The following is a 27,973-nucleotide window of genomic DNA, read 5'->3' on the forward strand; positions in this document are numbered from 1 at the left end:
ACAATGCCAACAGAGATCTCCAGCTACTGGAATATCTTGCTGATGAGCCTGAACACAGCTCTTAAAGGCCTGATTAGATATAACCAATCTGAGCGTATTTAGATAATTTTCCTTTAAAAGATTTGCATACCTAACGAAGAAGCACTCTCAATATAAAGTATTCTTAAAGAATAACAACAGATGTTAATTGTTTGATTTTAAACCATTCTCCATCAGACGTATGTTTAAAAAAGCTAAATATAAAATAGGAAAACAAAAGGAAAAATGTTGAGGAAAGGCAAAAAAATGACTAATTAAAGAATATGAACAGAAAAAAATAATCTACACAACATTTTAAAAAAATTAAACTATAAGCAGGATACGATTATGTAGAAACAACTGGAATAATCTGTTCTGCACAGTCAGTCTGCTTTTGCTGAGCATTCAGGGCACTTAAGTACTAAAACCACCACCGTAACTCACTGCTGAGTGACTCTGAGACTATTCCAAGACAGATATCAACCTGGTGAAAAATAGCACCAACTACAGTTACTGCCTCCTCCTGTGGATAAATTGTTGGGTCAGCTTCATTCTGCTTCCCATACACTATTTAATGCACCAAACAAAGAAGTCAGGTGTCTTAAATGATTGCCAAAGCCTACACTGGGCTATCCTAAGCAATGAACAGATCAATGATTAGTATTTAAAGATGCATTAGTATTAGTAAAGACCATAATTTTGCAATTTTCCAGTCAATCAAGATAGTAACAGGTAAATAAAATGAAATTTAGGAAGACCATATAGAAAATTCAGTATCTTAGCTATAGACAGATCTGATAGCATTTTGTAAATGTATATAGAATATTTGTAATATCCAAAGAGATATCTTATTCTTCCAAGCAAAAGGAACTGGCTCTATTTTCCACAGTCTGCTGTCTGTGGCTCAAAATATTTTTCTACTGCAAGGCAGGCTGATGAGCAGTTCATTAAAGGGCAGCTTAGTACCTCTTTAGTAAAACCTGAATTGTGTTCTCCTTCTCCATCATGCTTTAACTGCACCATTTCTTCTCCAGGACTTCCATTATTTTGTTTCAAATTATTTTCTCTAGTGGTGCTGTCTAGTTCCTTTATGTTACTAGACACAGTATCATCCTTTTTTCGATTCTGTGGAGAAAAATTGATACACAGACGTATTCTTAAAAAAGTTATCACAATCTCAGTTCTGAGCCTTGTGCTTTCCTCTGTGATTAAAAAAAATACTTAAAAAACTTTAAGCACACCGCATTGCAATAAGGAAAATGGAAACTGCTAAAGATTTAGAAATTTCTCATTTATTTACCTTTCAAAACAGGTCAACCTGTCTAATAATGTTTTTTGTCTGTAAGATTATTGTAATTTCTGTACCCCCTCCCCAAATCCCCAGCATTTTTTATTAGTAACCTTTATCCTCTGAAATTCCATTCGTATTTAGCTCAGTCACACACAGACTTAGCAGCATTATTACCTGCATATATAATCACTGATATATTTTTTTTAAAATAGGTTTTCCCAGTTAAAAAGAAAATAGATGGATAAAAATCTGTTCTCAGTACAAAATCCACAGCGCACCTGCGTGCACTTTGTCTAATTATCTGGAGTATCTCCCAAGCCTGTGCTGTTAACTGATTTAACAGATGAGAACACAGCATCTGATAATGCCAGAGGATATTAATTATTCCTTCAGAAAAATAATAATTCAATTGCAGAGAGAATAAGCTGGTTTGAGGCAGGATGGTAGAGGTGACTTAAGATTGTGAACTGTGAACGTTATGTTGGCAAAGCAGCAAACTGAAGTGAAGTGGGGCTCATATCTGTTTTACCAAACAAAGTACTAGGGCAGAGAAAAAATAGGAGCCATGAAAGCAATAAATCCTGTGTCTGAATTCCTGTGATTCAGCACGTGCATCCTACAAAGAGGAAATTCCATGTAAGTCAGTTCACAAATCAATCTCTTTACTTTCCTAACTCAAGTATGTGCCCGTATCATACACTTGTCCCAAACAATAATAATTGTGAAGCAACTTCCTTTTGTATTTTGGCAATCACTTAAAAATTACATAGTAGGCTGTTTATAAATTCCTTTTTTTCCTCCAATTCTTAAAAAAAACCCTCCAGTTGAAAATACTTCCAGCAGTTAATGCCATTGCACCATTTTTTTCTGTAGGAAAATCAATAGGCATAGAAACTATGCTTTTACAAAATATGAGCTATTACTACAGTGTAATATCTCATCTTGGGGCTTTTGGCCAAATAGCATCTATCCAATGTTGTTGAAGAAAAAGATAACTTTTATACAGCTCTGAAGGCAGTTTAGCACACTCAAAAGAAAAGAAACCCAAACAACCCAAACTTATCTGGAAATGTGTGACTTCTTAGGAGTGCAATGCATTTAACCTGGTTTTACAAAATCAGATGTTAAAATACATACAAATGCATACAAAACATAAAAGAAGGCATTTACACATCAGCGTAGAAACCCCCCAAAAAACCCACCAGTGTGGTCTGGAAAAAAAAAAAGTCTGCCAGAAGATTAAAAAAAAAAAAACAAACATGAACAGAAAACTCCATGAAGGTATTGAAAAAGAAAACTAATTCTTAGCAGTTAGAAAGTAGTAGGCTGTCTGACACCCACTACCCTGAATCTATTTGATTTTTTTTGTCTTGAAGTGGTGTGGTGTTTTTTGTTTGTTAGTTGGGTTCTGGGTTTGCTTTTTTGTTTTTTTTTTTTTTTTAGCTGTATCTTCAGGGTAGTATTTCCTGGTTAATGGCAGGCAGTTACATCTTCCTCCTCTCTCCCCACCCTTAACCATTTCATAAACTCACTTCTTTGTCTTAACTGTTCAAGAATGAGTGAAAACAAAAGTGAGGGTTCTACTTTTATGTATTTACGGGCTAAAAAAAACACAGAAAAAGAACATCGCTTAAGAGCTATCATCATAAATATACATTCCTACCTAAAAACATCACAGATGTTTGAATATATTACATTGCAGAAAAATCTTCATAATTTATACACCGACTGAATCACGATTCTCCCTGACACTGTTTTTAGTTACAAAGCTTGCAATTTCATGTTGTTTGCTCAATTTGACAAAAATTAACAAACATAATCCAAGGCATAATCAAACGTGTACATTTGAACTACTTATTTTCCAAAAAGACAAAGAAGTGACTCCTACTATTATTAGGTATAAGCAGGTATGAAGATTGTCTTCTCCCTTTCTCTTGTGTCTGGCAGAGAGTCTCTTGTGACTGTTACTCTATACGAGCAGCCTCAAATAGATTCCTATAGTATCACGTGATTTTGGAAGAAGAACAATTTTGTAACTTTTTTAATTGGACACGTTAAAGTTTTTGAATAAGGCGGGACCCACCTGTGCCAATTTGAGTGGATTCTCTCTGACAAACGACAGATTCTGTGAAGGAGATTGGTCTGAAACACCAATAATATTGAGTCCTTTTCTCTTCTCCCTCAGGCACGCTTGTTGGTGTCTCTTGATTCTCTCCATCTGCTCCTCCACAGTCATCCGAGGCCGTGTGCTTTCTGCAAGACACAGCTGCTCCACTGCACTTCTTGGTCTTTCCTTAAATGGAAGAATATAGATATATATATTTATATTTGTTTCAAAAAAGCAAGATTCCAAACTGTTTAGCTTATCGGAAAAGATCACCTAATGGTTTACTAAAAAGCAGAAAAAACAGTGGGCAAGTAAAGATCTCCTACGTATGTGAAGAAAGTACAAGAACCAAATGAACACCATGAATGAACATCGAAATTCAAAATAAAAGGAATAAAAGGAAAGAATCATTTGCTTTTTTGAACAGTGACCTTACCACCATCAATGATAAATTATTAAGAGAATGGGTAGGTGCTCTCTTAAGGCCATCCCATCAAACTGAAACAATTTACCAGACATTAAACAACAGGCAAACACAAGTTACTTGACTGAGATAGAAACATAATCAAAATTTAATGATCCAGGACATTTATACCCGTTGATCTAACTGTGATTTCTGCCTTTTTATTTCAATAAAAACTACAGCAGGACATCATTAAACACCAAGCACAGGCTGAAACAAAGTGAATTTATCACCACCTAGAAGTCTGTAATTCAAAGCATTATTATTCCCAAAATAACAACCATCATTTTACCTACTCTCTTCTTGAAATTCACTGATTTTTCAGATAGATCTGTACTTTGTATGACAGGAAAAAATGTACTTTGAGCTAATCAGCTGCATTTAGTACATTCACAGTAACTGATTTCAATTCTGCAAAGTGGCATCCTTTCTCCTGTCGACATCCTGAGAGTTCCTCTCCCCTCTCCTGCTCTTCCTACACCTTCTCCTCTTCTATTCACGCTGTAACTATGGCACAACCTTCCCTCCCTTTCACACCAACTACATGTAAACATCTGTCTTCAACCCAGAGACTACAGGACTCTAAACTGAAATTCCAGGCTTACTACCCACATACTGCTTACTGTATCCTTATTTTCTGGCTGTTTTAGGCATTTACCAAATCATTGTAGTAATGAAACAAATAAGAGCCAGTATTTGTTACACAAGGGTTATTAAACTGCCCCAGAAGCCAAATACAAGTCCTTCAACGTTTAACCTAAGATGCTTCATGTGTCCTTTCAACTCAGTATTTGAGTAGATTTAGTAGTTTGAGTGTCTCTGTGCAGCTTAACATACACGACCTTTACAGTTTTGTCATCCTTTCTGCAGCTGTCTCCATTAAATTCACACACTGTATTTTTATAACCGTGAATTTCTCTATAAAGAAAATTAAAAAAATAACTCCAACTTTTGAAGTGACTACAGAAATTAAACTTAGAAGTGAACACATCACTCTCCATCAATGCTCAAAGGTTTTTTTTTTTTTAAAGTACCGTTCTGAGATCTATCTTCTTATTCTTTCTCAAAGTGACGTAAGATGCTATTGTTGAAGACTCTGGCGTTGGTGATTTGGTTCTGGGTGGTACAACTCCCACAGGAAAATGTGAGCCTGCAAAAGAGTAAAGCAATAGATACTAAGTGCTATGTAAAACGTTGCCAACACAGTTTATTGTTTTCTAGAAAATACATGTTGTCAGCCTTGGAAACTGTTCTTCAGAGGACAGCAAAGATGGACAAACTTCAGAGACAATCAGACAGCAGTACTGGGAGCTTTTTTGTGGAATGGAGTTTGCAAGGCCAGCTGAGTGCCGAGGTAACCCCGTGTCAGAGCTACCACTTCAGGCCAAGCTTACCTAGATAGCAGTGCGAAGATGGAAAATTTGGCAAAAGTGGGACCAATGAACAAAAAGTAATTCCGGGTGGGTTGTTGACTCAGACTTGACTACAGACTTGGGGCAGAGTGGCTGGAAAGCTGCCCGGAAGAAAAGGACCTGGGGGTGTTGGTAGACAGCAGGCTTAACATGAGCCAGCAGTGTGCCCAGGTGGCCAAGAGGGCCAATGGCATCCTGGCTCGTATCAAGAATAGCGTGGCCAGCAGGAGTAGGGAAGTCATCGTGCCTCTGTACTCGGCACTGGTGAGGCCTCACCTTGAGTACTGTGTTCAGTTTTGGGCCCCTCACTACGGGAAAGACATTGAAGTGCTGGAGTGTGTCCAGAAGAGAGCCACCAAGCTGGTGAGGGGCCTGGAGAACAAGTCCTATGAGGAGAGGCTGAGGGAACTGGGCATGTTTAGTTTGGAGAAGAGGAGGCTGAGGGGAGACCTCATTGCCCTCTACAACTAAGGAAACAAAGGCTGCGAAAGGGATGGGGTAAAGCGGATGGGGAAGAACAGGCAGGGGATAGTGGGCAGGAGGGGGAACGTAAGGGGTGAGCTTTGCATAAACCAGCCATTTCTCAGTAGGCTTCTCTGCCTTCGCATTGCAGCCTCTTCTGTCTACTTATCCAACTTCATCCTGAAGTATTTTCCATGGGAGTACGGTTTCTCTTCCATGCACGAGAGCGTGAGAGATGCTAGTGATCTTCAAGTTGGGCTAGCTTGCCAGCAGGAGACAGCTACAGAGAGATCGTACACAGGTCTGGGGACAAAGATGGGCAAGACTGAAGGTCTGTGGGCTGGCTACCAGAAGGACTGTAAGTGCTTCTGACTCAATGGCTGGAGAGCAGCCCTGAGGAGAAGGACTTGGGGGTGTTGGTGGATGAGAAGCTCAACATGAGCCGGCAGTGTGCACTGGCAGACCAGAGAGCCAACCCCATCCTGGGCTGCATCAAGAGAAGTGTGGCCAGCAGGGCCAGGGAGGGGATTCTGCCCCTCTGCTCTGTGCTCGTGAGACCCCACCTGGAGCTCTGTGTCCAGCTCTGGAGCCCTCAATATAAGAAGGACATGGACCTGTTGGAACGGGTCCAGCGGAGGGCCACGAAGATGCTCAGAGGGATGGAGCACCTCTGCTATGAGGACAGGCTGAGAGAGCTGGGGTTGTTCAGCCTGGAGAAGAGAAGGCTCTGGGGAGACCTCACAGCGGCCTTCCAATATCTGAAGGGAGCTACAGGAGAGCTGGGGAGGGACTCTGTCAGGGAGTGTAGTGACAGGACAAGGGATAATGGTTTTAAATGGGAAGAGAGAAGATTTAGATGAGATACCAGAAAGAAATTCTTTGCTGTGAGGGTGGTGAGACACTGGAACAGGTTGCCCAGAGAAGCTGTGGCTGCCCCATCCCTGGAGGGGTTCAAGGCCAGGCTGGATGGGGCTTGGAGCAACCTGGTCTGGTGGGAGGTGTCCCAGGGCAGGAGGTTGGAACTCAATGATCTTTAAGGTCCCTTCCAACCCAAACCATTCTATGATTCTAACTCTCCAGAAAGACCATAAATCTGGATCTGCTACCAGGGAGAACCTTTTGTCTGTAAGATGCCAATGAACTGAAGACTAGATGGCAAGCAGAATAGAAGGTGTGGGTGCCAGCTTTCCAAGAGACATCTTTTATTCAGATACTGGAGAGGCTAGAAGTACTGAGAGTTGACTGATGGAAATACCATATCAAACTATTAAAAATTGTTTCCTCGCTGATTTTGCCTAAAATAGATATAATGTCTTCTTTGTTAGCCAAATTATTTCTCTTTGTTTTTCCTGAAGTTGCACAGATTTCAGAGGACATATTGACTTGGTGAAGGCTCAACTCCTCCTCTAAACTGTCTGATAGGCTGACAAAATAGTCTGGAGGTATTTGAATGCCAAATCCATCATTCAAAACAAAAACTATAAAGCAACAGTTTGAGCCTCCTTTAGATGTAGAAGGGATAAAACACAGCAGAAGTCCATTTTCTTTTTGTGTCACCTTCATGTACCGCTCAGGTTATAAATATTCCTTTGCTTGCAGACAGCTGTAAGGGTTACTTAACACAGTCCTATTAAGAGGTTTCTCTCTGATTGTTGGCAGTTGAAAAGAGAGGGAAATGGCTGGCAGAAGAAACACGAGCAGTGTCTCCTACAGTAACCTGCACAATGAACTAGAAAAACATTTCTAAAATTTCCTCTGACATTTCCAGCTTTTTAGAACCACCCCCAATAGGAAACGACTTCTTGAAAGAGGAAGAAATTAAAATTGCAGAGATGAGCTGCCTTTGAGTTTCTTTGCTTTTCAGCTTATAAAACTCTGAAGATAGAATGGCATAAAAATGTTTGTTGAACCAGCAGATAGTTCTAACGGCATCCGCGCTGTAAGGAAAAGCAGGAAGGGTTATATTTTTCCTACTGCTCAGGGATCGTGTCCGCTAGAAAATTCACACTCTCAAAAGCATCAACCAGATGATAACAGGCTGTGGAGCTACAATAACACACTGGAGCCATGATAAACCCACTGCACACTGGTGTTTAAGAAGATAAAAAGCCCCTTGCTGCTTGCTACCACAGCAACTATTCTCTCCCCCAACCCCAAGTGTTGTTTATATTAGAAGAATTCGTATTATTGCTTTCCCTTACTATGGGCTGTTTTTCTACAAATGGACATGACAAAACTACTTCTGTCTTTCCAGAAGAAGATAGAAGGCAGATTGGGATACTCAAAAACTATTGGTTTGCTTTATATAATCAGTGCAAGGCTTTTTTTATATTGTTTTGACAATTACCTTCCCTCTTGTCACAAATTACTATAAACAACCTGGAACACCACAGGTCAATAAAACCTGTATATCAACATTATACCTCAGCAAATACTGTAGTGAATCTGAATTGACTAATTGTCTGGTAATTGCAAGCTTAAGTATATCATAGGGCTGTTGTTTGCACCCAAACTGTTGGCTAACCTTAGTTTTAAAAACCTCCATTACCATTCTGATGAAAATAATACCTTTATAGGATCATAATTCTTGGTCAAATTGTGGTACGTAGCAGGCTTAGTCAAACTACCAGAACAGAAGGCAGTGATCCTGTTGGCGCTGGAAACATCAACCGTTACGGTAGAAAAATGGATCAGTTTAATTACTTTTTTTCTAAAAAGCTCTTAATATGTTTTTTGGGACGTTCTCAAACTGCTTTTCCTGAAGTCAACCTTTAACAAACTACTCTGTGTCTTAACAAACAGAATGGAGAAGCACTTCCTGGTAAAAGAGTCTACCAAGCAATTAGCAGCTTTTATGGAAGCTAGATGAAGAGAAGAATCTAAAGCATTTAGCAATTGCAAAGACCTTTATTGTCTGTACACTCCAAGGTCATGATCATTATTCCTATTATATCAGGGGACAGAAGGCAATTCAACAATTACAAGATTAAAAAAAGAAAAAGACATTGTTTCCCTGCCTTATGAGAGCCTGAAAATTCCGTGGTGCTGCCTTTTTGGACGTTCCAGTGACATAACATCGGGAGCCTGATTCAAAAACTGAATAATTGTTCAAGGGCAAGAACATAAAATGGGTAATTGTTCAAGGGAACGGCGTGTGGGGAATGTGAGTGATGTGATTAGACATGGTGTCAATAAGGATTTCAGGGTTGTTGGTGAGTGTAATGTTTGATTTTTCTGCGGTGTAATTGACTGAAATCTTTCTCGTCATATAATTAAATCATTATTTCATCGTGGAAGCTCTTTCATCATATTAAGAAATGGGCAGGCTACAAAAATATGAAGGATGAGATAGCTTCTAGAATGTAGTTAAAGCTTTGTGTTCCTTGTGGAAAGGGCTGGAAGGGTGTAAACGCCGTGCTGGAGGACAAACCTTTGGCTGAAGATTCCGATTCTGACATTTGTTCTGTTTTTTCTTCACCATTAGACTCATCCACTTCTGCTACTGTGGTTAACTCCGGTTCGCTCTTATAAAGCCTATAATCAGGACCCTGAGGAACAACAAGTTATCAGGTAAATAAACAGGCGTTTTCATACAAGCATTTATGTCTTAAGACTCAAAACATTTATTTTGTAACGCCTCTGCTCTCGCTTTAAAATAATGTTTCATTGTTCAAGTGCTCTTGCAGCAGTATTTCTTTGTAGTTTATTGAGTAAAAACATTTGCAGGCTTTCAGAAATTACATTTAAAAATACTGCCTTAAAAATGCAGAGGGTATTTTTTTTCATTTAAATGATCTTCAGGAAACAAATTTCAGCAAAAACTGATTCTGAGCCTTAAGTTTTTTAAGAACTTTGTGAGCAGAACAATTTAATTTTCTGAAATTTACACAGATACGGGCATTTAAGTCTTAAGACATTTTATATACGCACAGAATATATGACAGGCAAATGAGAAGAGCAAATGATGGAGCTATATATAAAACCAAATAACCAAAAGGAAAAAACATAACACAGAAGTAGCCAGATGACCAAATAAAAATTGTGACTGTGCAAAGGAAGGGGGATGCTTCAAGAACAACGTGGCAGTTTCAGCCACTTACACAGTAAGATCCATTTCTCTGATATCCTTGAACTTGGTGAATCTTCTTTTCTTCTGGCAGATGGACTGGGCCCCTGCTATAACAGAGCAAGGAGCTGCTATCACTGGGCAGAGGGGGGATTATGGGAGGATGCTCTGTAAAGTCATAGGACCGAGGGAGTGGAGGACGAGGTGGGACTACTTCCTCTTCCTAAAGATTGTAGAATAGTCACCTTATTTAGATGTGCATACCTGTTACAATTATTTATCACTTAAAAAGAAAAAAGATATTACCATAGCTACACCAGCTATCGATTTTGGAATTAAAGGGACAATGTCACACTAAAAAAAGGCCACAAAAGCTTTATTTTCTTTGTTTCTTTTTTTTTTTTTTTTTTTTTTTTTTTTTGTTCTTTTTTTAATTTTTATTTTATTACTACCAGCTAGGATGAGATACTTCAATAATTTCATTATTCAATTTATCAAGATTTTCATTTCTAACACCTGCACTCTCTGTTAGACATGTATGAACTCTCTGAACCATCCTTTTAAAAATGAAATTCAATATCTTTTTAAAGATTTGTATATAAATTAAACTTTTAGAAAGTTCTGTAAGCCAGATGTATCTTGCATAAACTTGAGACAACCATGACAATGTCCCTTTAAAACTGTAACTTCTAGCCAGATTTTCAGAGGAATTGAACATTTGGGAGCTCCCACAGCTTCAGCTGTTCACGTGGGTGCTCTGGCCATCTGAGAACCAGGCTCAATATGTGAATAGACATATAAAGCAATGTATTTCTTCCCATGAAAAGTGTGGTGGGTAGAAAAGAAATCCATATATCAGGGTTTATATTTCTAGGGTAAGAGTCTAGGGAGAGGGAAAGGTGAGAAATGGAGAAGAGAAACACACCGGTGAGAATATAAAGACACAGAACAAATGGAAGTGTTAAAACTACTAGTGGAGATATCAGTCTTTCATTCATAAAGCAGTGTTTTCACAGAAACATACTGAATACCTACTTCAGACATCCTTAAAACAATTTATAATAATGCTTATTCTTATCATATGCATATTAGAAATTCAGTGATGCTAAAATGATAAATATACTAAAACCATACCTCGTTTTTATATTTAATAGCTGAAAATGTCCTTGATCCCATGATACCTGTTAGGGGGAAAGGCACAGAAAGAAAGAGAAAAATCATTTTCAATAAATAGCTTTTAAAATATGAAGTATAACCTGTCACTATTAAACAAATACACAAAGCATCAAACTTCAAAAAAATGATTGCTTTCTTCTTTTCTCAGCAATTGTACCATTTTTTCAAACACACAGAAGCAACTACGGAGCTTTTCCTTTAAAAATGTATGATCACATCTCACTTCCAATGAGATATAAAACCAATCAGTTTACCTGCCTCTGAAGAGCTTCTTTGCTGTTTGTGTTTACTTAAACCCTCCATGACATCTTGAATTCTCCACAGCTCCTTCTGAATCTGAGCACGCTGTATCCCTGCGGACTCAGTCTGCCAGGAAATAAACAGCATGGATGGGCCATAAATTAGAATACATTGCAAGTGGAAAAAAAACAAAACCAGAAAACCTTTTTCTTTCTTTAGATTACACCGCGTATCCTTTTAGAATACGTTGCAAGTGGAAAAAAGAAAAAAACCAGAAAACCTTTTTCTTTCTTTAGATTACACCGCGTATCCTTTCCCAATGAAGGAAAATAAAATGCAATAATGACAGAAGTTCTCCTTTCCCTAGAGGAAAGGGAGTTGGGCTGCCTAACCCAAATTCCTCAGCTCTTGGGCTCCCTTGTAATGTCCCTTTCATAGCTGCATAGAAAATCAATCCCTGGAGCAAACAGCCTTTAATGCCTCCTGGCATGGACCACACCTGTCTGCCTAGTCCGGATAATATATATATGTGTGTGTGTGTATTTGTGTAGTTTTTAAAGAAAATCACAGCCAATGAAAGTGACTCCAATGTACTTTAAGACCTAATGCCTCACCTGAATTTCTCCAAGCCGATCGAGTTGCTCCTGCATATGGTTCCTTGTTACAGTTACATCATACTCCAATTTATCATATTCTCTCCAAGCCCTTTCCAGTTCCTGAGTATGTAACAAAAGTAAAGAATTACAAATGCATGTTCAAGTTAAAAAAAAACGGATAATATATATATGTGTGTGTGTGTATTTGTGTAGTTTTTAAAGAAAATCACAGCCAATGAAAGTGACTCCAATGTACTTTAAGACCTAATGCCTCACCTGAATTTCTCCAAGCCGATCGAGTTGCTCCTGCATATGGTTCCTTGTTACAGTTACATCATACTCCAATTTATCATATTCTCTCCAAGCCCTTTCCAGTTCCTGAGTATGTAACAAAAGTAAAGAATTACAAATGCATGTTCAAAAAAAAAAAAAAAGCATTTATTTTTCCTTATTCAGTGGCATGAAACTTCAGGATATAATGCACAATAGATAATGCATAAATAGATATCAGCAATAAATAAATATGTATTTTAGGGAATGCAACGTTTAAATGGCTTTTTGGTTTTCTAATGATACTGAATGGAACTCGAACAAACGGCAGTTTGTCTTTTCACAAACTAAAAAGACAGGCAAGGGCAAAGTCTTCAGAATATGTCTTTATAGTCAGCAGGGACGGGGGGGTCCTTCCACTGAGGCAGAAAACCCACAGAAATGGATATTTAGCATGGATCAAAAAGTTAATGAGGGAAAGTATATCTTGAAGACTTCCTTTCCCCCCCCGATTCCCTTTTCCTTGTCCAACCAATTCCTTTCACAACACAGGCTGATGTTCACACTAAACCCACGTTTTCAGGGCCTACCTCACACCAATTTCACCACGGCAAATCACTGGAATTTGACACTGAAATACCTTTTTTGGATATACATATGTAATAGGCAAAAATTCTTCTTTGCCTTGTCATTTCAGTGTAGAAACCATCATGAAGTGGAAAAGGACAGGAAATAGCAATTCCCTTCCCTTCATTTCCATTGTGTGGGGGGTTATTTTTAAGGTTTTTGAAAGTGCGTAACTTGAAAGATCTTTTTTAAAATAATGGCTCACTATTAAGAGAGACCATGACAGTATAATCTCTTCTTCTCTTCATCCTGCAGGTGCTTTTGCTTACAGTCACCTGGCTGATCAAATAGCTGATAAAGTTTGTGCTCGCTACTATTTTTCCATCACATAAAACAGCTTATTTGCATTACTTCTCCTGCAATCAGTTTTTCATATTATAAAGATGAAAATCATCACAGCAATTCAAGTCAGTATGCACTCATTCCTGGCCAAAAAATAAATTAATTAATTAATTAAAGACTACTTGATGAGCATAGTGAGAAAAATCACTTTCCAGCCGCCTTTGACAAAAACACACAGAATCAGAATCACAGAATCTTCTAGGTTGGAAGGGACCTTAAAGATCATCTTGTCCAACCGTCAACCTAACTGACAAAAATAGACACCCTCACAACAAACAAGGAGCATCATCACTAAACCATACCTCCCAGCACTACATCAACCCGTCTTTTGAACACCTCCAGGGATGGTGCCTCAACCACCTCCCTGGGCAGCCCATTCCAATGTCTGATAACCCTTTCAGTGAAAAACTTTTTCCTAATATCCAGCCTGAACCTCCCCTGGCGTAACTTGAGGCCATTTCCTCTTGTCCTGTTGCCTGTGACTTGAGAGAAGAGACCGACCCCCACCTCTCTACACCCTCCTTTCAGGGAGTTGTAGAGAGCAATAAGGTCTCCCCTCAGCCTCCTCTTCTCCAGGCTGAACACCCCCAGCTCCCTCAGCCTCTCCTCATAAGACTTATTCTCCAGACCCCTCACCATCTTTGTCGCCCTTCTCTGGACCCGCTCCAGCACCTCAATGTCTTTTTTATGGTAGGGGGCCCAAAACTGGACACAGCACTCGAGGTGAGGCCTCACCAGTGCCCAGTACAGGGGGACAATCACCTCTCGGGCCCTACTCCCCACACTGTTCCTGATACAGGCCAGGATGCTGGTGGCCTTCTTGGCCACCTGGGCACACTGCTGGCTCATGTTCAGCCAACAGTCGACCAACACCCCCAAGTACAAGCAAGTACAAGAGAGAACTGAGCTTTGCTGGAACGTAGTGCAAAATAACCAAAGACAAGCCAATTAAGAAGAGGAACATGAAGACACCCGTTTAACGCGTCGTTGAGTTTTAATTGAGTTTTCCTGGCCAGAAGGCGTTACTTACCGCAGTAGCTCGCGATACTTCTCGACAAGTGCTAAGCAGTCCGTTCTGCAAGTCATCTCTCTGCAAGACTACATTTTGTATGGCTGCGGGATTGTCTGCGTTCATTTCTATCTCCTGACTTGCTGATAGCAAAGCTTGCTCAAGCGTGTACTATTATAATAAAAAGAATGATTTTTTTTTTTAATGTTCTGCACCATTGGGCTGATTTTCATTTTATTTCAGTTACCAATGTTCTGATAATAAGCATGTAAAATAACATCCACTTTAGGTAATAAATACAATTGTCCTACTTTCTCCTTGTGTAGCTGTTGAAGCTTCTCCTCCAGTGCTTGTACAACTTTATCTTGTTCACACAAACGGCTGAGCTTAGCCTGGTATGGAACAGAAAGTGAGCGCAATTAGGATTTCATTTGCAACATCTTCAGCAATTAAAACAGAACTTGATCAAATCATTACAAAAGTCTCTATAAAATTTTCTTATCACAAAATATGAATTCTAAAACTCTGAAGGTATCAGTGGCGTATTTTCAAATTAACCCTAAGGAACCTGCTTAAGATACTATGAAATAAGTGCTATTATAACTCCAAACAGTAGGGCTCAAAACATGTCATTTACGATTCTACAGCTAAATCTTTACAACTTATTAACAACAGGTATTAAATACCAATTTTAACTGACACATTCCTCAGGATTACAAGGAATATTGCACACATTCCCAGTCTTTCCTATGGTTTATTTCAGGTTTTTAATGGGTCGCTACTAACACCATCCATGTTCTGCTCTGTTTTACCTCTGATCAAGGCTCAGCCAGGCCCAAAACTGATCCACTCCAGCTCCAGTTGGAGCAAGTAACTGTTCAGTACACACTGACCAATTTGAACCAGCTGACTTTTCTACTTCAACAACTTTTTTTTTGGCTCATTTTGTGCTGCTCTGGAAGCCTGCTTTCTTTTTTACTCTTAAAATAAACATCCCTTAGATCAGTATCTCTGCTCGTAGTCGCATCGTGCCAGGATGACTGAAGGTGCACACGTACGTCTGTACAGTGTGTCTATTTTTCACCACCAATTTTGAAACTGACTTTAAACACCTTAAGTCCCTTTTCTTTAGTAACTAGCAACCCAATACTCTGAATGGCAACGACCCACGCCAAATTTCAGCTTTGGAGTATTGGTCGTATTTCCTGAGAAATTCCATCTCTCATGCTTATAAGTGAACTACAACTACAGAGTTTTTCCCCTTCTAAAGTACTGAATTCCTTTCTAGAAGCAATTCACTTTTGAAATTTCAACCTAAAATTTAATACTTCCTGCAAATTAGAAGCTTATTACAAATAGAACCTTATGCCCCTCAATTTCACACAGGAATTTCTGTTGGTAATCACCTACATGAAGCGCATTTCAAACTCAAAAGTCAAGGGGGAAATTATTTTTAAAATAAAGAGACAAATACCAACATTTCCAAGGAAGAAGAAATGCAAATGACTTACATCAATATCCAGCTCTTCAGTTCTATATTTGTATAGTGTACCCCTACATTCTTCTTGTGTTAACTATAAGGAAGAATAATATTGCCATAAAACAACTTAATTGGGCTGTAAAAGTGAAACTACTGTTCAACTTAAGACTTTTAATACAGAAATCAGCTTTTGCTTGGAAGTCAAACATACGACATCGAACAATATATTTCTAGCCAATATATATTAATGAAGAGAAGTAAATGGAATGTCAAGCAGACCGTCAGTAGAAAGTTGCCTTAACTCAACGGGCTCTGTTCCTAATGCAAACTGGATTTTTCAAGACGTCCAACTAACTCAATCAAACATGGATTATGCAGGAAGATGAAAGTGCCAGAGTACACCTAGACACAGTTATACATCTTTATATACATTTTCTTATGTGCATTCTAAATACAGGGGCTCATTCTACCTGGAATTAACCATCCTAGGCCCCCTAAGGTCAAGTGTATTCACCAGGAGGCTATTCTGGTGTGAACCTGAAGGCAGAACAGAATGACCTAAGGATATAAAATACCTGTAAAATATCTTGCTAAAGGCCCAGTAAGTGCCACCAAATACCTTTCTGGCTACTTTTTTCCATATGGACGCCCTCCCCTCCAACACAGTATTACCAGAAATGCCATAAATGAAAGCTTTTCTATTTAAACTTTGGACCTAGACAAACGCCCGGTCAGCATGTAAGGCATCCTCAAACTACCTTCATACAGCTCCTCACATGAAATTCTTCACTTTTTCAGTCTCTGAACTGACCAATAACAAGATTTAAAAATATTTTCTGTGAAAGGACTGTCACATATGGTAACTACTTACTGTCCTCTACAGCAAATACTGGCACAATGCTATCAACCTGCATATTCTATTTAAAAACACGTGTGCACTGAGTCCCAACATAGATGCTTTCCTTTCATGCACCTGTCATAATTGGGTCATTATGTCTTAATAGGGCATAAAAGACTATAAAAACACAAGTCTATGTTAAAGGACACTTATAAATAAAAGGACTAGGGAAGGGTTAATCAGACAAGCATTCCAAACATACAGTAAATCTTCAACACACTTAAGTGTTTCATTTCAAGACATTATGTCCACATACCTCATGCAAATGCACCTGGTGACAATTTAAAAGTATGTATAGTGTATTAAAACCACACAGTAACTTTCTTTGAAATGGACGTTTTATGAAAATGAGTGTTGGAATATGAAAAAAGCCACAGCACTTTTGCACCTCATGAATGTCACAAAAATTAAGATACCTATTTAAACTCCAACTATTGTAGAGTTGTGTTTTTTAACTGTTGATTTTATCACAATGAGAGAAAAATGAAGAATGGAAATATTTAAAAAAAAACCTCATAAACATGGCCAAATGTCTTTAACTCACAGAGAAAACCTAGTTATATGTCACAACAGAAAGATTTTACAAAAGAGACATTATCCCCTATTAGATAAATACAACTTCCTAAGACACTGCTCAGCATTTTATATAGTTTGCCTGGAAAAACGTGATGTTATTTTTTGAAGCCAGTATTTTTTGCACCTTTTTCTTTTCTAAAAAAAGAGACACATTTATTTTTTTCAGCATTTCAACCTTAATTTAAAATAGCTTGCCAATTCAGCACCCTTATTCCTGCCCGTCTCCTGAAAGGAGTGCATTTTAAGTATGCAGAAAACGAAAACACATTTTTCAAAGAACGCTATACGCGTGCTAATTCCTCTTATTAAAATCCTATCACAGGTTTAAAATTGCTGCCAGCTTCTTGCTTTTGTCAGCGGTACTAGTTTCCCCACAACAGGCAGGGCTGGAGAGCCACTTCAGTTCAACATTTCTGCTGCAACGTTTTACGTAGACTCAACGCAAAAAAACTCTAAAAATAGTATGAAACACTTAATCCATCTCCGAACCAAACAGCACCTCCTCTCTCCACAGCACATCTATAAATCAGCTTAAGGCAAAAAACGTGGAGAATGCCATCGTATCCTACCGGAATTACAAGAGGAACCGCAGTAGACAAAATGCAATTACACATTGCAAGCAAGGTTAACAACCTCGTAACCCTGGAAAATGCATTATAAGAGCTCCAATGATCAAGTTATCGAAATGTATTTTATGTCACGTTCAACAAATGTCTCTCTCTCTCACCAAATCGTTCCTAGGAACACGTCACCGGGACGGGAATTTCGGAGAAAGAGTGCCACCTACTGAACCACCGACACGACCTGCTGCCGATGCCTACGCTTCTCCTCCACATTTGCCTACTCAAATGCAAACAAATGCATTCCTCTCAACGTGGTGAAACGCACTGCACAGCTCCCAGACATCACGGAGCAGCCCCCTGCCTGCCCACAAACAGAATTTCCCATTTTTGAAAAGCAAACTGCACGTGCAGAGTTTGGCCAAATGTGTAACTTGCACGCGGGGAAAGGTAAAGTGACCCTAATTAAACCTCCATCTTACGTTAGAAATAGTTTGCCATCCACTTCACAGTCCCACTGTTACACTCCCCACCTCCGCCAAACGCCAGCACCAGATGAATCACAGATGTGGAGAAATCCACCGCAACGGACACAAGATATAAGATGTCCTTAGAGGGAAATTTCTTCCCCAAATAAATGCAGATGAGGCAAATTTCTCTCTTGAGACATGAGAAGCTAAACCTATTTAAGCAGTCAGTATTAAAAACATTTAAGTGACAGGATTATTACCTTATAAGCTATTTTCAAGATTCCACTAACCATTTTGATTCAATAAACAAATGGCAGGATGTTTCACACCCTGAGAGCACACTAAGCATCTCTGCAAGATGCTGTACTTAGGAAATTAAAACAGGACAACATAAAGATATTTTGTGGGGAGCCTGAGGTGAAACTCAGGCTTTCAAAAGATTTTTTTTCTTTCTTTTTCTTCTTTAAAGTTCTTTGTACTATCAAGAAGCAGGGGAAATGGGCATTTACCCCACAATAAGCAAGATTCTCCTCTGATTTTGCATAATGCGGTAGGTAACATTTCAAATTCAAATTGGAAAGACAAGATTTTACCTCAAATACTATCACCTCGTGTTGGTAACAAAACCTGAAAAGCATTTCTACCTACAAACCTCAAAATCTAACATTCATAGCAGTTTAAACATACCCAGCTGCTACAGCAACACTACTGCTAATGATGATGATGAAGTGTGCCATGAACAAGCTCTACCTATCCTTACAGGAACTGAAACTTTTTTTAATACGGTTTTAATATATTAAGAAAAATTATCCAAGCAAAGACCTGGATGTTAGCTTGTTGCACTTGCATTTTTGGTTTTCCCCCTTTAGGAAACTCACACACATAAAAGGAACTGAGGATAATTCTACTTTTAAAAATCAGCATATACTGCTTTAGAAAACAAGATTAACACTCCTCAAGGAGTATTAGAAAGAAACAAACAAAAACCAAGGTAGAAATGCCTCCAGGCTGTAAAAAGCCTCTATTTCTCTTGTTGTACATATAGAATCATTGCCCTAGCTTATATCTGTAAATTTACAGTACAGTCTGTACAGGAGACTGATGTAAGTCAAAGTGATTTAAATTACTGTGAAGATGTAACAAATCACAAACATAAAATGTCTTATAAATAATGCATTTGAAACAGTATATATTTTTAGCTATTTTACTAAAGAACCGTTAATCATTACAAACAAACAGGAAGCAAGACACCTTAATTTTTAATTAAGTACAAGCTTTTCTTGCTTTCCTTCGCTTAACTCTCAATGAGCTCAGTCATAAAACTGAACTGAATAAATTGAAGCAAAGAAAGATCTTTTTCTCTACCCGCAGGAATGGTTACGGTCATCAGAAACTAGTTTATCATCTTGACAACAAAACAGGTTTCAGCCCCTTACACAGAGGCTTCTCCCAATTGTTTACATTTCTTTAAAACAGCAGTGGGAAAGACGAGTGATAAAAACCAATTTCTTTTTAGATGTTGTTTAAACTTTAAATAAGTTGCCAGAATTTTAAACAGGCTAGTTTTGCATTACAAAAGTTTAGAAGAATATTTAGGCGGTGAAATTTTGAGTGCGTTTTTATCCTTTCCTGGGAGTCAGTTAATGCAGAATTTTGTTACAGGAGACTTCACCTGTGATAGCAGAAGGTCTTGCTATTCTCCAGTTTATGCATGGGTTCTTCTGCACAAATACCTGTCAAATAGGAAGCAGGAGGTATGTCTAGAAGGTGAAGGCAGTGCTGCGTAGCGATACCTCAGCTGACAGCACAGCTTTGTCATGAAAGCACTCTGAAATTTATTGGTGTCCCTAAAACGAGCAGGCTGACTAACCCAGGCAAATCTATATTTCAAATGTGTATATATGAGTACTAGAAGCTGAGCTGGTTTACTCTGACGCATCCAAAGCACCTCTGTTCATTATATGTGTGCTGACTTATTTGTCTTACATAGTCTTATTAGAGAAAATTGATTTGCTTTGAAAAAAACAACTGTAACAGCTAGGCTTCTTAAAAAAAAAAACAAACACCACCCAAACAACAAAACCCAATTTCATTTAGGGCTTGAGGGCACCTTAATTTTCCCATTCCACTCCTAATTCCTTCAGGTTCCATGTTAGAGCTCCTATTTTGCACACAGGAGTAGAAATTGGATCATCCTGAAATCAAAGTAACTCACAACCCCATTTCCTCTGGGAAGCTGAGATTTTTCTTGCAACTTTTCTGGATCACAAGCAAATTTACAGCGTGGAGTTGACTTGCAAAAAAACTAAAACGTGAAATTAACCTACAGCAGTTTTTTGAAACACAGCAAAGCGTCAATCACTAAAAAAAGGATTGTTTTACACGGTAGAATGTCTCCTTTTCTTTAAACTATGCAACCTTTATCTGTTATTTTGGGTCACGTGGGCATAAATGCAAGCCTAAGGGAATTGGTCAGATACTCCCTTATGACTGGCGACCAGAATTGCACACCTCATGTGCTGCAAAATCTCATCAGCCATTCAGAAAGAACATCACCTTTGGATACTCCCAGAACTGCACACCTCATGTGCTGCAAAATATCATCAGCCATTCAGAAAGAACATCACCTTTGTTGCAGTCGAGGCAAGAGACCTCTTAAACGTTCCCTGATGTGAGAGGAGCTATTTGGTGAAGCCCCAGTATCCCTAAGGCCCTGCAGTGCCAACAGGTACGTATTGGCCATGCTCATAAGTTAATGCAGGTCTCAACTCCCAGACAATATTTCCATTCACATTTCTGCTTCTTCTTCCATCTTACCATTGCCAACCGTCACTAGAGACTCTGAAAAAGCGTGCACGGTCAAGTCTGCTGTGACTTTAATGAACAGACACTGCCTTTTGGATTTACAGTCCCCAGATCAAAGTAATTTTGATCCTTCCTTTCTTCAGTGGCTAAAGGCTCGGTAGGTGCAAACAAAAACTTGTAAATCCACTTCCTAGAACAAAACAAAAATCGCCAGAAATGACCAGGTAAACACCACTCACATGCTTTTTGTAGTGGTCAAAAGAAAGAAGCACCTTTGAACACTAATTGCAGGGAATCATGCTAAGACAAATGTTGGAAGCTTATTGAAAGTTTCATGGATTTACTGGACGCCTGCATAAAACATCAACTAATTAAATCATCTAGACAGAAAGGAGTTATTCAAAAAGGGTACATTTAATACTTAACAACAAAAACGCAGCAAAAGCCATGCTAACGATATTGCAGCATTTTATAAAGCATGGATGACTTGTGGTTTTCCAAAGCAAATAAGAGAAACACCGATGTTATGAAGAAATCTGAAGGAACAACCAAAACTGTCACTAAGGAAAATTTTCGCAGATGATAAAGCAATTTCATTCACTCTCCAAGACCTTACTTGCTGGTACAGTTGCGGTCTTAGCGCCGAGTTCTCAATCATAGTGTGAACCATGGTGATTAAAGGTTCATTCTCTTTCATCTATTTCAAATCAGGAGGAGCATACAGCAAACATCAGTTTACAGCATGGCTAGATTTGAAAGACGACACTGTAAAATATAGCCTCTACTTTAATTTTTTTCTAATAATGCAGTAGATTACATTTTATCCCATGCTTTTTATATATTCCATCATTCAGTAATATCAACATCTGAAAAGTTTAATAACATCAAACAAATGTAGCAAAACCACGTAAATGCTCAAAACCAATGTATTATTTATTCACCAACGTTCTCCCTTTTTAAAAGTAAAAATGCTTAAAATAAGCCTGGCTTTGCATGGTATTGAAATGAAAAGTATTATCGGAGTATGCAAAAGGAACACTCAAACCTTTACCAGAAAACCTTTTAAATTATAGATTTAGTAACTCAATGCACATTAAAAAAACATAAGCATTCCCAGCCTCTGAATAGTGAAACGATGTTTAGACTTATGTTCACGTATCACAAAATGCCTTCATATACTTAGGAACTTTGAATCACTCCTACTTGTGTTTATCAATGCCCGAATACGAGTGTGAAACTACTTCGGAACCGATCAGACATTTTCTATTAATACTTCTTGATACGTGTGCCAATGTCAAAACCAGATACTTCAATTACTACAGTGAAAATTGCATAAACTTCGGATTTCAGAAAATTATCCAACACAGACCATAGTATGGGATTTTTGGTTTTAAAAAGGAGACTCTCCTAACAGTAAGGGAAAAGTTATGAAAACAGACAGTTTTCCTCTCCAAAAGGAACTGAGAAGTAACTTAATGCACAATCCCCCTCCTATTTCTGTTGGAAACTTTAGGAGCTCTTCAGCAATACCTTTTTCAAGTATAGTTACATAGGAAGTAAGTGTGAGTATGAATATTAACAAACTCTCACTCTGTCTTTATGTATATATATATGCACTCACCATGAATTTGCAGGGCAAGGTTTTGTTTCACAGACAGAAATGCAACAGAAAGCCTGAGTTTTTGATGCCTTTTGGAATTTAGTGCCCGTAATTGTTTAGGAAAAAACCCAAGTTGTACATTTGGAGAAGTATTTTTTTTTCTCCTTATGGGAAACACGTTTTTCTTATAGATAGAGCAGCTTTTTGTTGTTGTTGTTGATTTTTTTATACATAGCAAAGTCTGATCACCTAATAAATTAATCATCCAATAAAGAGTACCTTATCTTAAGAAGGCAAGCATATGATGCTGTTTGCTCAAGGCAGGAAAAAAACCAAACAAGCAATCCCTCCCATTTTCTCCAGAATCTCCAGTACACATAAACAGAAAACTAGAAACCACCTTGATATTTGTTCTCCCTTTGCATTAAAATTTTGTCCAGAGAATGGGTGCACTCAGTGACACCAAAAGATATCTCAGATTTCTCCAGAATCTCCAGTACACATAAACAGAAAACTAGAACTGACACAAGAAGTTGTTCTCCCTTTGCATTAAAATTTTGTCCAGAGAATGGGTGCACTCAGTGACACCAAAAGATATCTCAGAAGTTAGACCACAATACGGTCCAAAGCCAAGTAATCAAACTACAGCCATTAGACCACAATAAGGTCCAAAGCCAAGTAATCAAACTACAGCCAACTGAAATATGTGTAAAGGAAAGACTGCTTTGAGGCTGAAATATTTTATTAGGAGTACACTGGCTTGGATGCATTTTAATTAAGAGGATTTTGACACCTTGAGCCTCTTTGGCTAATTCTTTTTTACAGTATCTCAAATTTTTCCTTTCTAACCGATAACAGACAACACTGGAATGAATAATTCCACAGAAATTAAAAGATTGCTTTCATCCAGATCAGAAAAGAAGCAAAGTGGATTTGCTCAAAATCTGTTCTGACGCTATTGTTTTGTCTTCTAGCCAGCTCCAATTTTGATTTATAGGACTTTCTCCAATATTTTTACCCCCAATGATGCTTAACCATGCTTTTCTAACGGTGTTTGCAAATGCCAGCTTTTTCCAGAAAAGCTCCAGTTCCTTAAGCCCTTACAGAACAAAGATCAAAAACCAGGTTATTGGTAAAGTAATGCCAACCAAAGAGCCTTTTTAGCAGGGAAAATAGTAAGTTTTTTCTTTTCCCCTTTAGGAAATCAATGTTTCCAAAAAATACTAACAGACATTTGACTACTGAGAAGTTCAATTCTTGAGGGTATATGTATCTGTCACAAACCTTCTGTTAATTACAGCTCATGCACATAAATGGCAATGAGCACTGAAGAACTGACAAAGCAAACCAGAGCTACCACAGGACACAAGGGCAAGTCCAACGCTCTGAAGGGTGAAGGGGATACCTATTTTGTGTTCTTAACTACCACGAGGCTACCCCCAAACTGAAGAAACTATCCACATTGAATAAATAGCTCAAGGAAAAATCTTTGTTTGTTCATAACAGAAATTAAGCCTTGATTTTGTCTCACTTCAGAAAAAATTTAAATCTTGCACAGTAAATGACACCTTTTAGATCCTATGTTTAACGCTAACAGTATTATACTCATAGAGTCTCTCCAGTTGAAGAAGTTCATAAAAATGACAAGATTTTCATAAGCAAACTGACGTGGGAGTTGCCTGATGCCACACAGCAACACAGCAGTAAAACCAACTAAAATCCATCAGTCTTAGATTTATCACTTTCTACTTCTGGTAAATAACTCTTTCACCCCAGAAGTGATGCTTCATCTTTGCTAATGTAATATATAAAAACATTTTCCAGTTGGAAACAATGGAAAAAAAACCACCTTGATATATGCTATGATCTATAATATGAGCTACATTGTTTATGAGGGAGCATCCGAATGGGTATTTTGTGTTTTAAACTGTAAAAGTGAAGCTATTGACATTTTTCTCTTCTTTTTTTCCTAAACTCTCTTCTCTGTTTGATAACACCCTGCACAGATGACATTTCAGTCTGTGCTGTTCTGGTGGCAGCCATCAGCTGGGACAGTCGCTCCCTACCAGAGAGATGACTTCACTGATAAGACCATATCTTATGGGTAACAAAGGACTGAGCTCAGATTGGCAGTTTCATCCACTTCCTCTCAAGCTTCCTGAAGGTAAAAGCAGTGGCGATAGGACCTGATCAAGCTTTTCTCCTGCCTTTCCTCTGCTCTTTAATCTTCTGTCCAAAAAACGAAGGAAAAAGCACTTTTCCTTCCTTTTGCAGTAATGCTGCCTCCAGGAGTGTCTTTTTTCACCCTCCAGAGCCCCTGTCTTTGAGCCTCCCCTCTTCCTCTGGACAGGGAAAAGGGAAAAAACCAGCAACAGAAAGAACAACAGTGGTGGCTGGGTCAGCTCACTCTACCTTTTCCAGATAACCTGAAAAAATACAAGTAAGAGTAGTATCCTGTATGTTAATATAGGAAACACAAGATATCAGATATAATACAGAGTCTCTATCAGCTCTATCCAAACCCTCTTGTGCTATTCCTGCCTCCCCTAATTGACTGTCTTTTCCCAGAACCACCTTCAGCATCTCAGAAAGAGGGTGGTGAAGAGGAGAAAACAAGCAAGACACCAAGACAGTACGGACGTTGGCTGTGGGACCTTCACTCCTGCATTTGACAACTTCTTGTTCAAGTTCTGTTTATTTTTATGGACCCCTTTGAAAACTGAAAGAAAGTAAAAATGAAAGTACCAACACAAGCGTATGAACAACTTAACACCTAAACTATCCACATAAATAGCCATTTGAAAAAGCAGGAAAAAAAAAAACCAACTAAATGAAATTTGGCAGAGCTTCTACGATGACAAACTAACCTGGGATACGCTGATACGACAACACACAGGGAGAGTTTTACAGAGACAGCTTGAGCTTGGTAGAAAAGGTGTTTTCAGCTAAAGAAAAGTTCTACTATCAATATAAGATTAAGAAGCGTACTAAAAGAATGGTTTGCTGGAATTCTCTGTAGTAACAGATAGATTTGGGAGTTGGACTAGATGATCTCTATGGTCCCTTCCAACTCTAAAATTCAGTGAAATTCAAGTGGGACCTCCTGGCTTGGCTTTATTTACAAATGAGGGAAAAAAATAGCATGTCTAGCTTTTATTTGAAAAAAAAAAACCAACTATGTTCCAACTTTTTGTTACTGTGATTTTAATTACTCTCTACCAATACATTAAGGAGACTGCTGGCTTGGATTTAATAACACACAAGAAGTGTATTAAACTTTGGTAATGCAGAAGACTTGATGCTATCAAGTCTTGATGTTATGTGCCCTCGTAACATGTCCCACGTTGGCAAAGAAATCATCCCTGCCTAGGCTTGCTAGCTGTGTCCAAAGAACTACTTCTTCAAAGGCAAATGAGTCTCTCTCCCACCTCTCTACGAACCTGGAGGCAGCAGAGTGGTTCACAAACTCACTTTAAAAAAAAAAGAAAAGAAAAAGAGAAAAAAGGATGCCTGACCATCATTCTTTTGGCCATAAGACGTCAAAGAAATCATATGGCTGATATATGCATATCAGTCTCTTCAATCTTTTTTCTCTATCTCTGAACTCCAACAACAACAACAAAAATTCTGTAAACCTAATTCAAAAACATCAAAAAGCATAACATAAGAATTTCTAAGCATCTCAAAAGGAAACAGCAGTACAAAAACAAAGCATGACTTTAAAAAGGCTATGGGATCTTCTTGTGTCTTGATAAGAAAGCCACCTAACCAGTAGACAACACCTTACTGTAATAGCATAAAAGTGACCCTCCCTACACATGAACTTCAGTCTGCCTGAAAATTCACCTGCACAATCTTGGTACAAACTTAATAATTCCTGTTATGTATGGTACTGACTTCTTTGTGACCAAAAAGGTGAGAATTGAAGATAACAGGACGGGAGTTCTACCACATCCTGTAGGCAAGGCAGGTTTTGACACTATTTTCAAAGATTAAATATATAAATATGAGTGTAAATACCTAATTTAAGTACACCGGAGATTTAGAATTCAAAGAGGGCAAGTGATTGTGCAAGCTGGTTACAGATGCAGGTAATAAGGAGAAAAGGCCTCAGTTAGACTAAGAGAAACTGATTTTTTTTTCTTCCCAACATAAAGGAAAACTGATAATGGACAAAGTAAGAAAAAGACATGAGATACCAACCCAAGAAGCAGTGGTACTCAAAGCAAAAAGACTGTCAGGGGGATTTATTACATACAGGAAGGTGACAGTATTATATTAAATCAAGGGGGGGAAAGAAAAACTGCTCAGAAACTAGTATTCCAATCTGCTCTTCTGTGATTTTATGATTAAGGTACTATATTTTAGACTTGATAATGACTTATCACTGTAAGAAGTACAGTGATTTCTTGCCTCTCTGGTAGAGGTAATTATGGCATGTTTATAAGATTTAGACACTTCCCCAAATTAATGTTTATCACATCACATTACATTTCTAAATTTTATCTGATGCAAGTAAAAAGGAAATCCTTTTTACCACTTTGCATGTTATACATAGGCAATTCTCTCCGTTTAATCCTGTCTATTAGGATTATATTATTATTTATTAGCCTGGAGAAGAGAGGGCTCTGGGGCGACCTTATAATGGTCTTCCAGTACCTGAAGGGGGCTACAGAAAAGATGGGGATGGACGCTTGATCAGCGAGTGTAGTGTTAGGATGGGGGGTAATGGTTTTAAACTGAAAGAGGGTGTTTTAAATACGATACCAGAAAGAAATACATTGCTGTGAGGGTGGTGAGACACTGGAACAGGTTGCCCAGAGAAGCTGTGAATGCCCCATCCCTGGAGGGGTTCAAGGCCAGGCTGGATGGGGCTTGGAGCAACCTGCTCTGGTGGGAGGTGTCCCTGCCCAGGGCAGGGGGGTTGGAACTCAATGTTCTTCAAGGCTGCTTCCAACTCTATCCATTCTATGATTCTGTTATACTGACAAGCTTGGCTAATCCAAGTAACAGCGTGGTACATAGTTTTATATCTCACATAGACAGTTGTCCTTTCTTGGCAATGAATTACACTGTTGAAGGCAGAATTATTTCCTTATTCCAAAACATTATAAACTGGAAATATTTGAGTTGGATGAAATATTTTGGCCTAATTTAGCAAGCAGTTTTTTCCCTACTGTTCTGGACCTCCTGCAGCCCCTTAAGACAAGGGAGAGATGTTTAGAAATGCATTGCCATCTAACTGAATCGGTCACAATTCACACCTTGTTTCCAAGAGATAATAAGAAAATAAAATCACTGGGCAAACCAAGCCTGGTGTGTGTGTGTGTGTGTGTGTGTGTGTCTGTAGGACTCCATGTGCATGTGTGGTTTTTAGCAACTCATTGAAATCCTACCACATGAACATGTAGGACGTAAAAGTTCTAAGATGAGTTGGTTTTAAGTGTTAAGGCTGAAAAACTTTATTAAATGAAAGAATATTAGAAAAAAAAAAAAAAAGTCCAA

At 38.4% G+C, this 27,973-nt stretch overlaps 1 protein-coding gene across 7 annotated transcripts in view; it reads right to left on the reverse strand.

The window, feature by feature from the left end:
* PLEKHA5 (pleckstrin homology domain containing A5) overlaps window positions 1-27,973 on the reverse strand; it is a 266,473-nt gene that overhangs the window by 17,723 nt on the left and 220,777 nt on the right. For 4 of the 7 annotated variants that reach the window (XM_014937385.1, XM_014937382.1, XM_014937381.1 and 1 more), the window contains 12 exons: window positions 21,485-21,565; window positions 15,591-15,653; window positions 14,391-14,471; window positions 14,101-14,250; window positions 12,108-12,209; window positions 11,250-11,361; window positions 10,954-11,000; window positions 9,854-10,042; window positions 9,184-9,301; window positions 4,914-5,029; window positions 3,393-3,602; window positions 985-1,143 (listed from right to left, as the gene is read on the reverse strand). In XM_014937385.1, the coding sequence (XP_014792871.1) occupies window positions 985-1,143; window positions 3,393-3,602; window positions 4,914-5,029; window positions 9,184-9,301; window positions 9,854-10,042; window positions 10,954-11,000; window positions 11,250-11,361; window positions 12,108-12,209; window positions 14,101-14,250; window positions 14,391-14,471; window positions 15,591-15,653; window positions 21,485-21,565 (1,428 nt within the window). The remainder of the gene's footprint in view (window positions 1-984; window positions 1,144-3,392; window positions 3,603-4,913; window positions 5,030-9,183; window positions 9,302-9,853; window positions 10,043-10,953; window positions 11,001-11,249; window positions 11,362-12,107; window positions 12,210-14,100; window positions 14,251-14,390; window positions 14,472-15,590; window positions 15,654-21,484; window positions 21,566-27,973) is intronic. The other 3 variants (XM_014937387.1, XM_014937386.1, XM_014937383.1) reach the window with 1 other exon arrangement.

The sequence above is a fragment of the Calidris pugnax genome, unplaced genomic scaffold (assembly GCF_001431845.1).
Source record: "Calidris pugnax isolate Ruff unplaced genomic scaffold, ASM143184v1 scaffold1, whole genome shotgun sequence".
Lineage (NCBI taxonomy): Eukaryota > Metazoa > Chordata > Aves > Charadriiformes > Scolopacidae > Calidris > Calidris pugnax.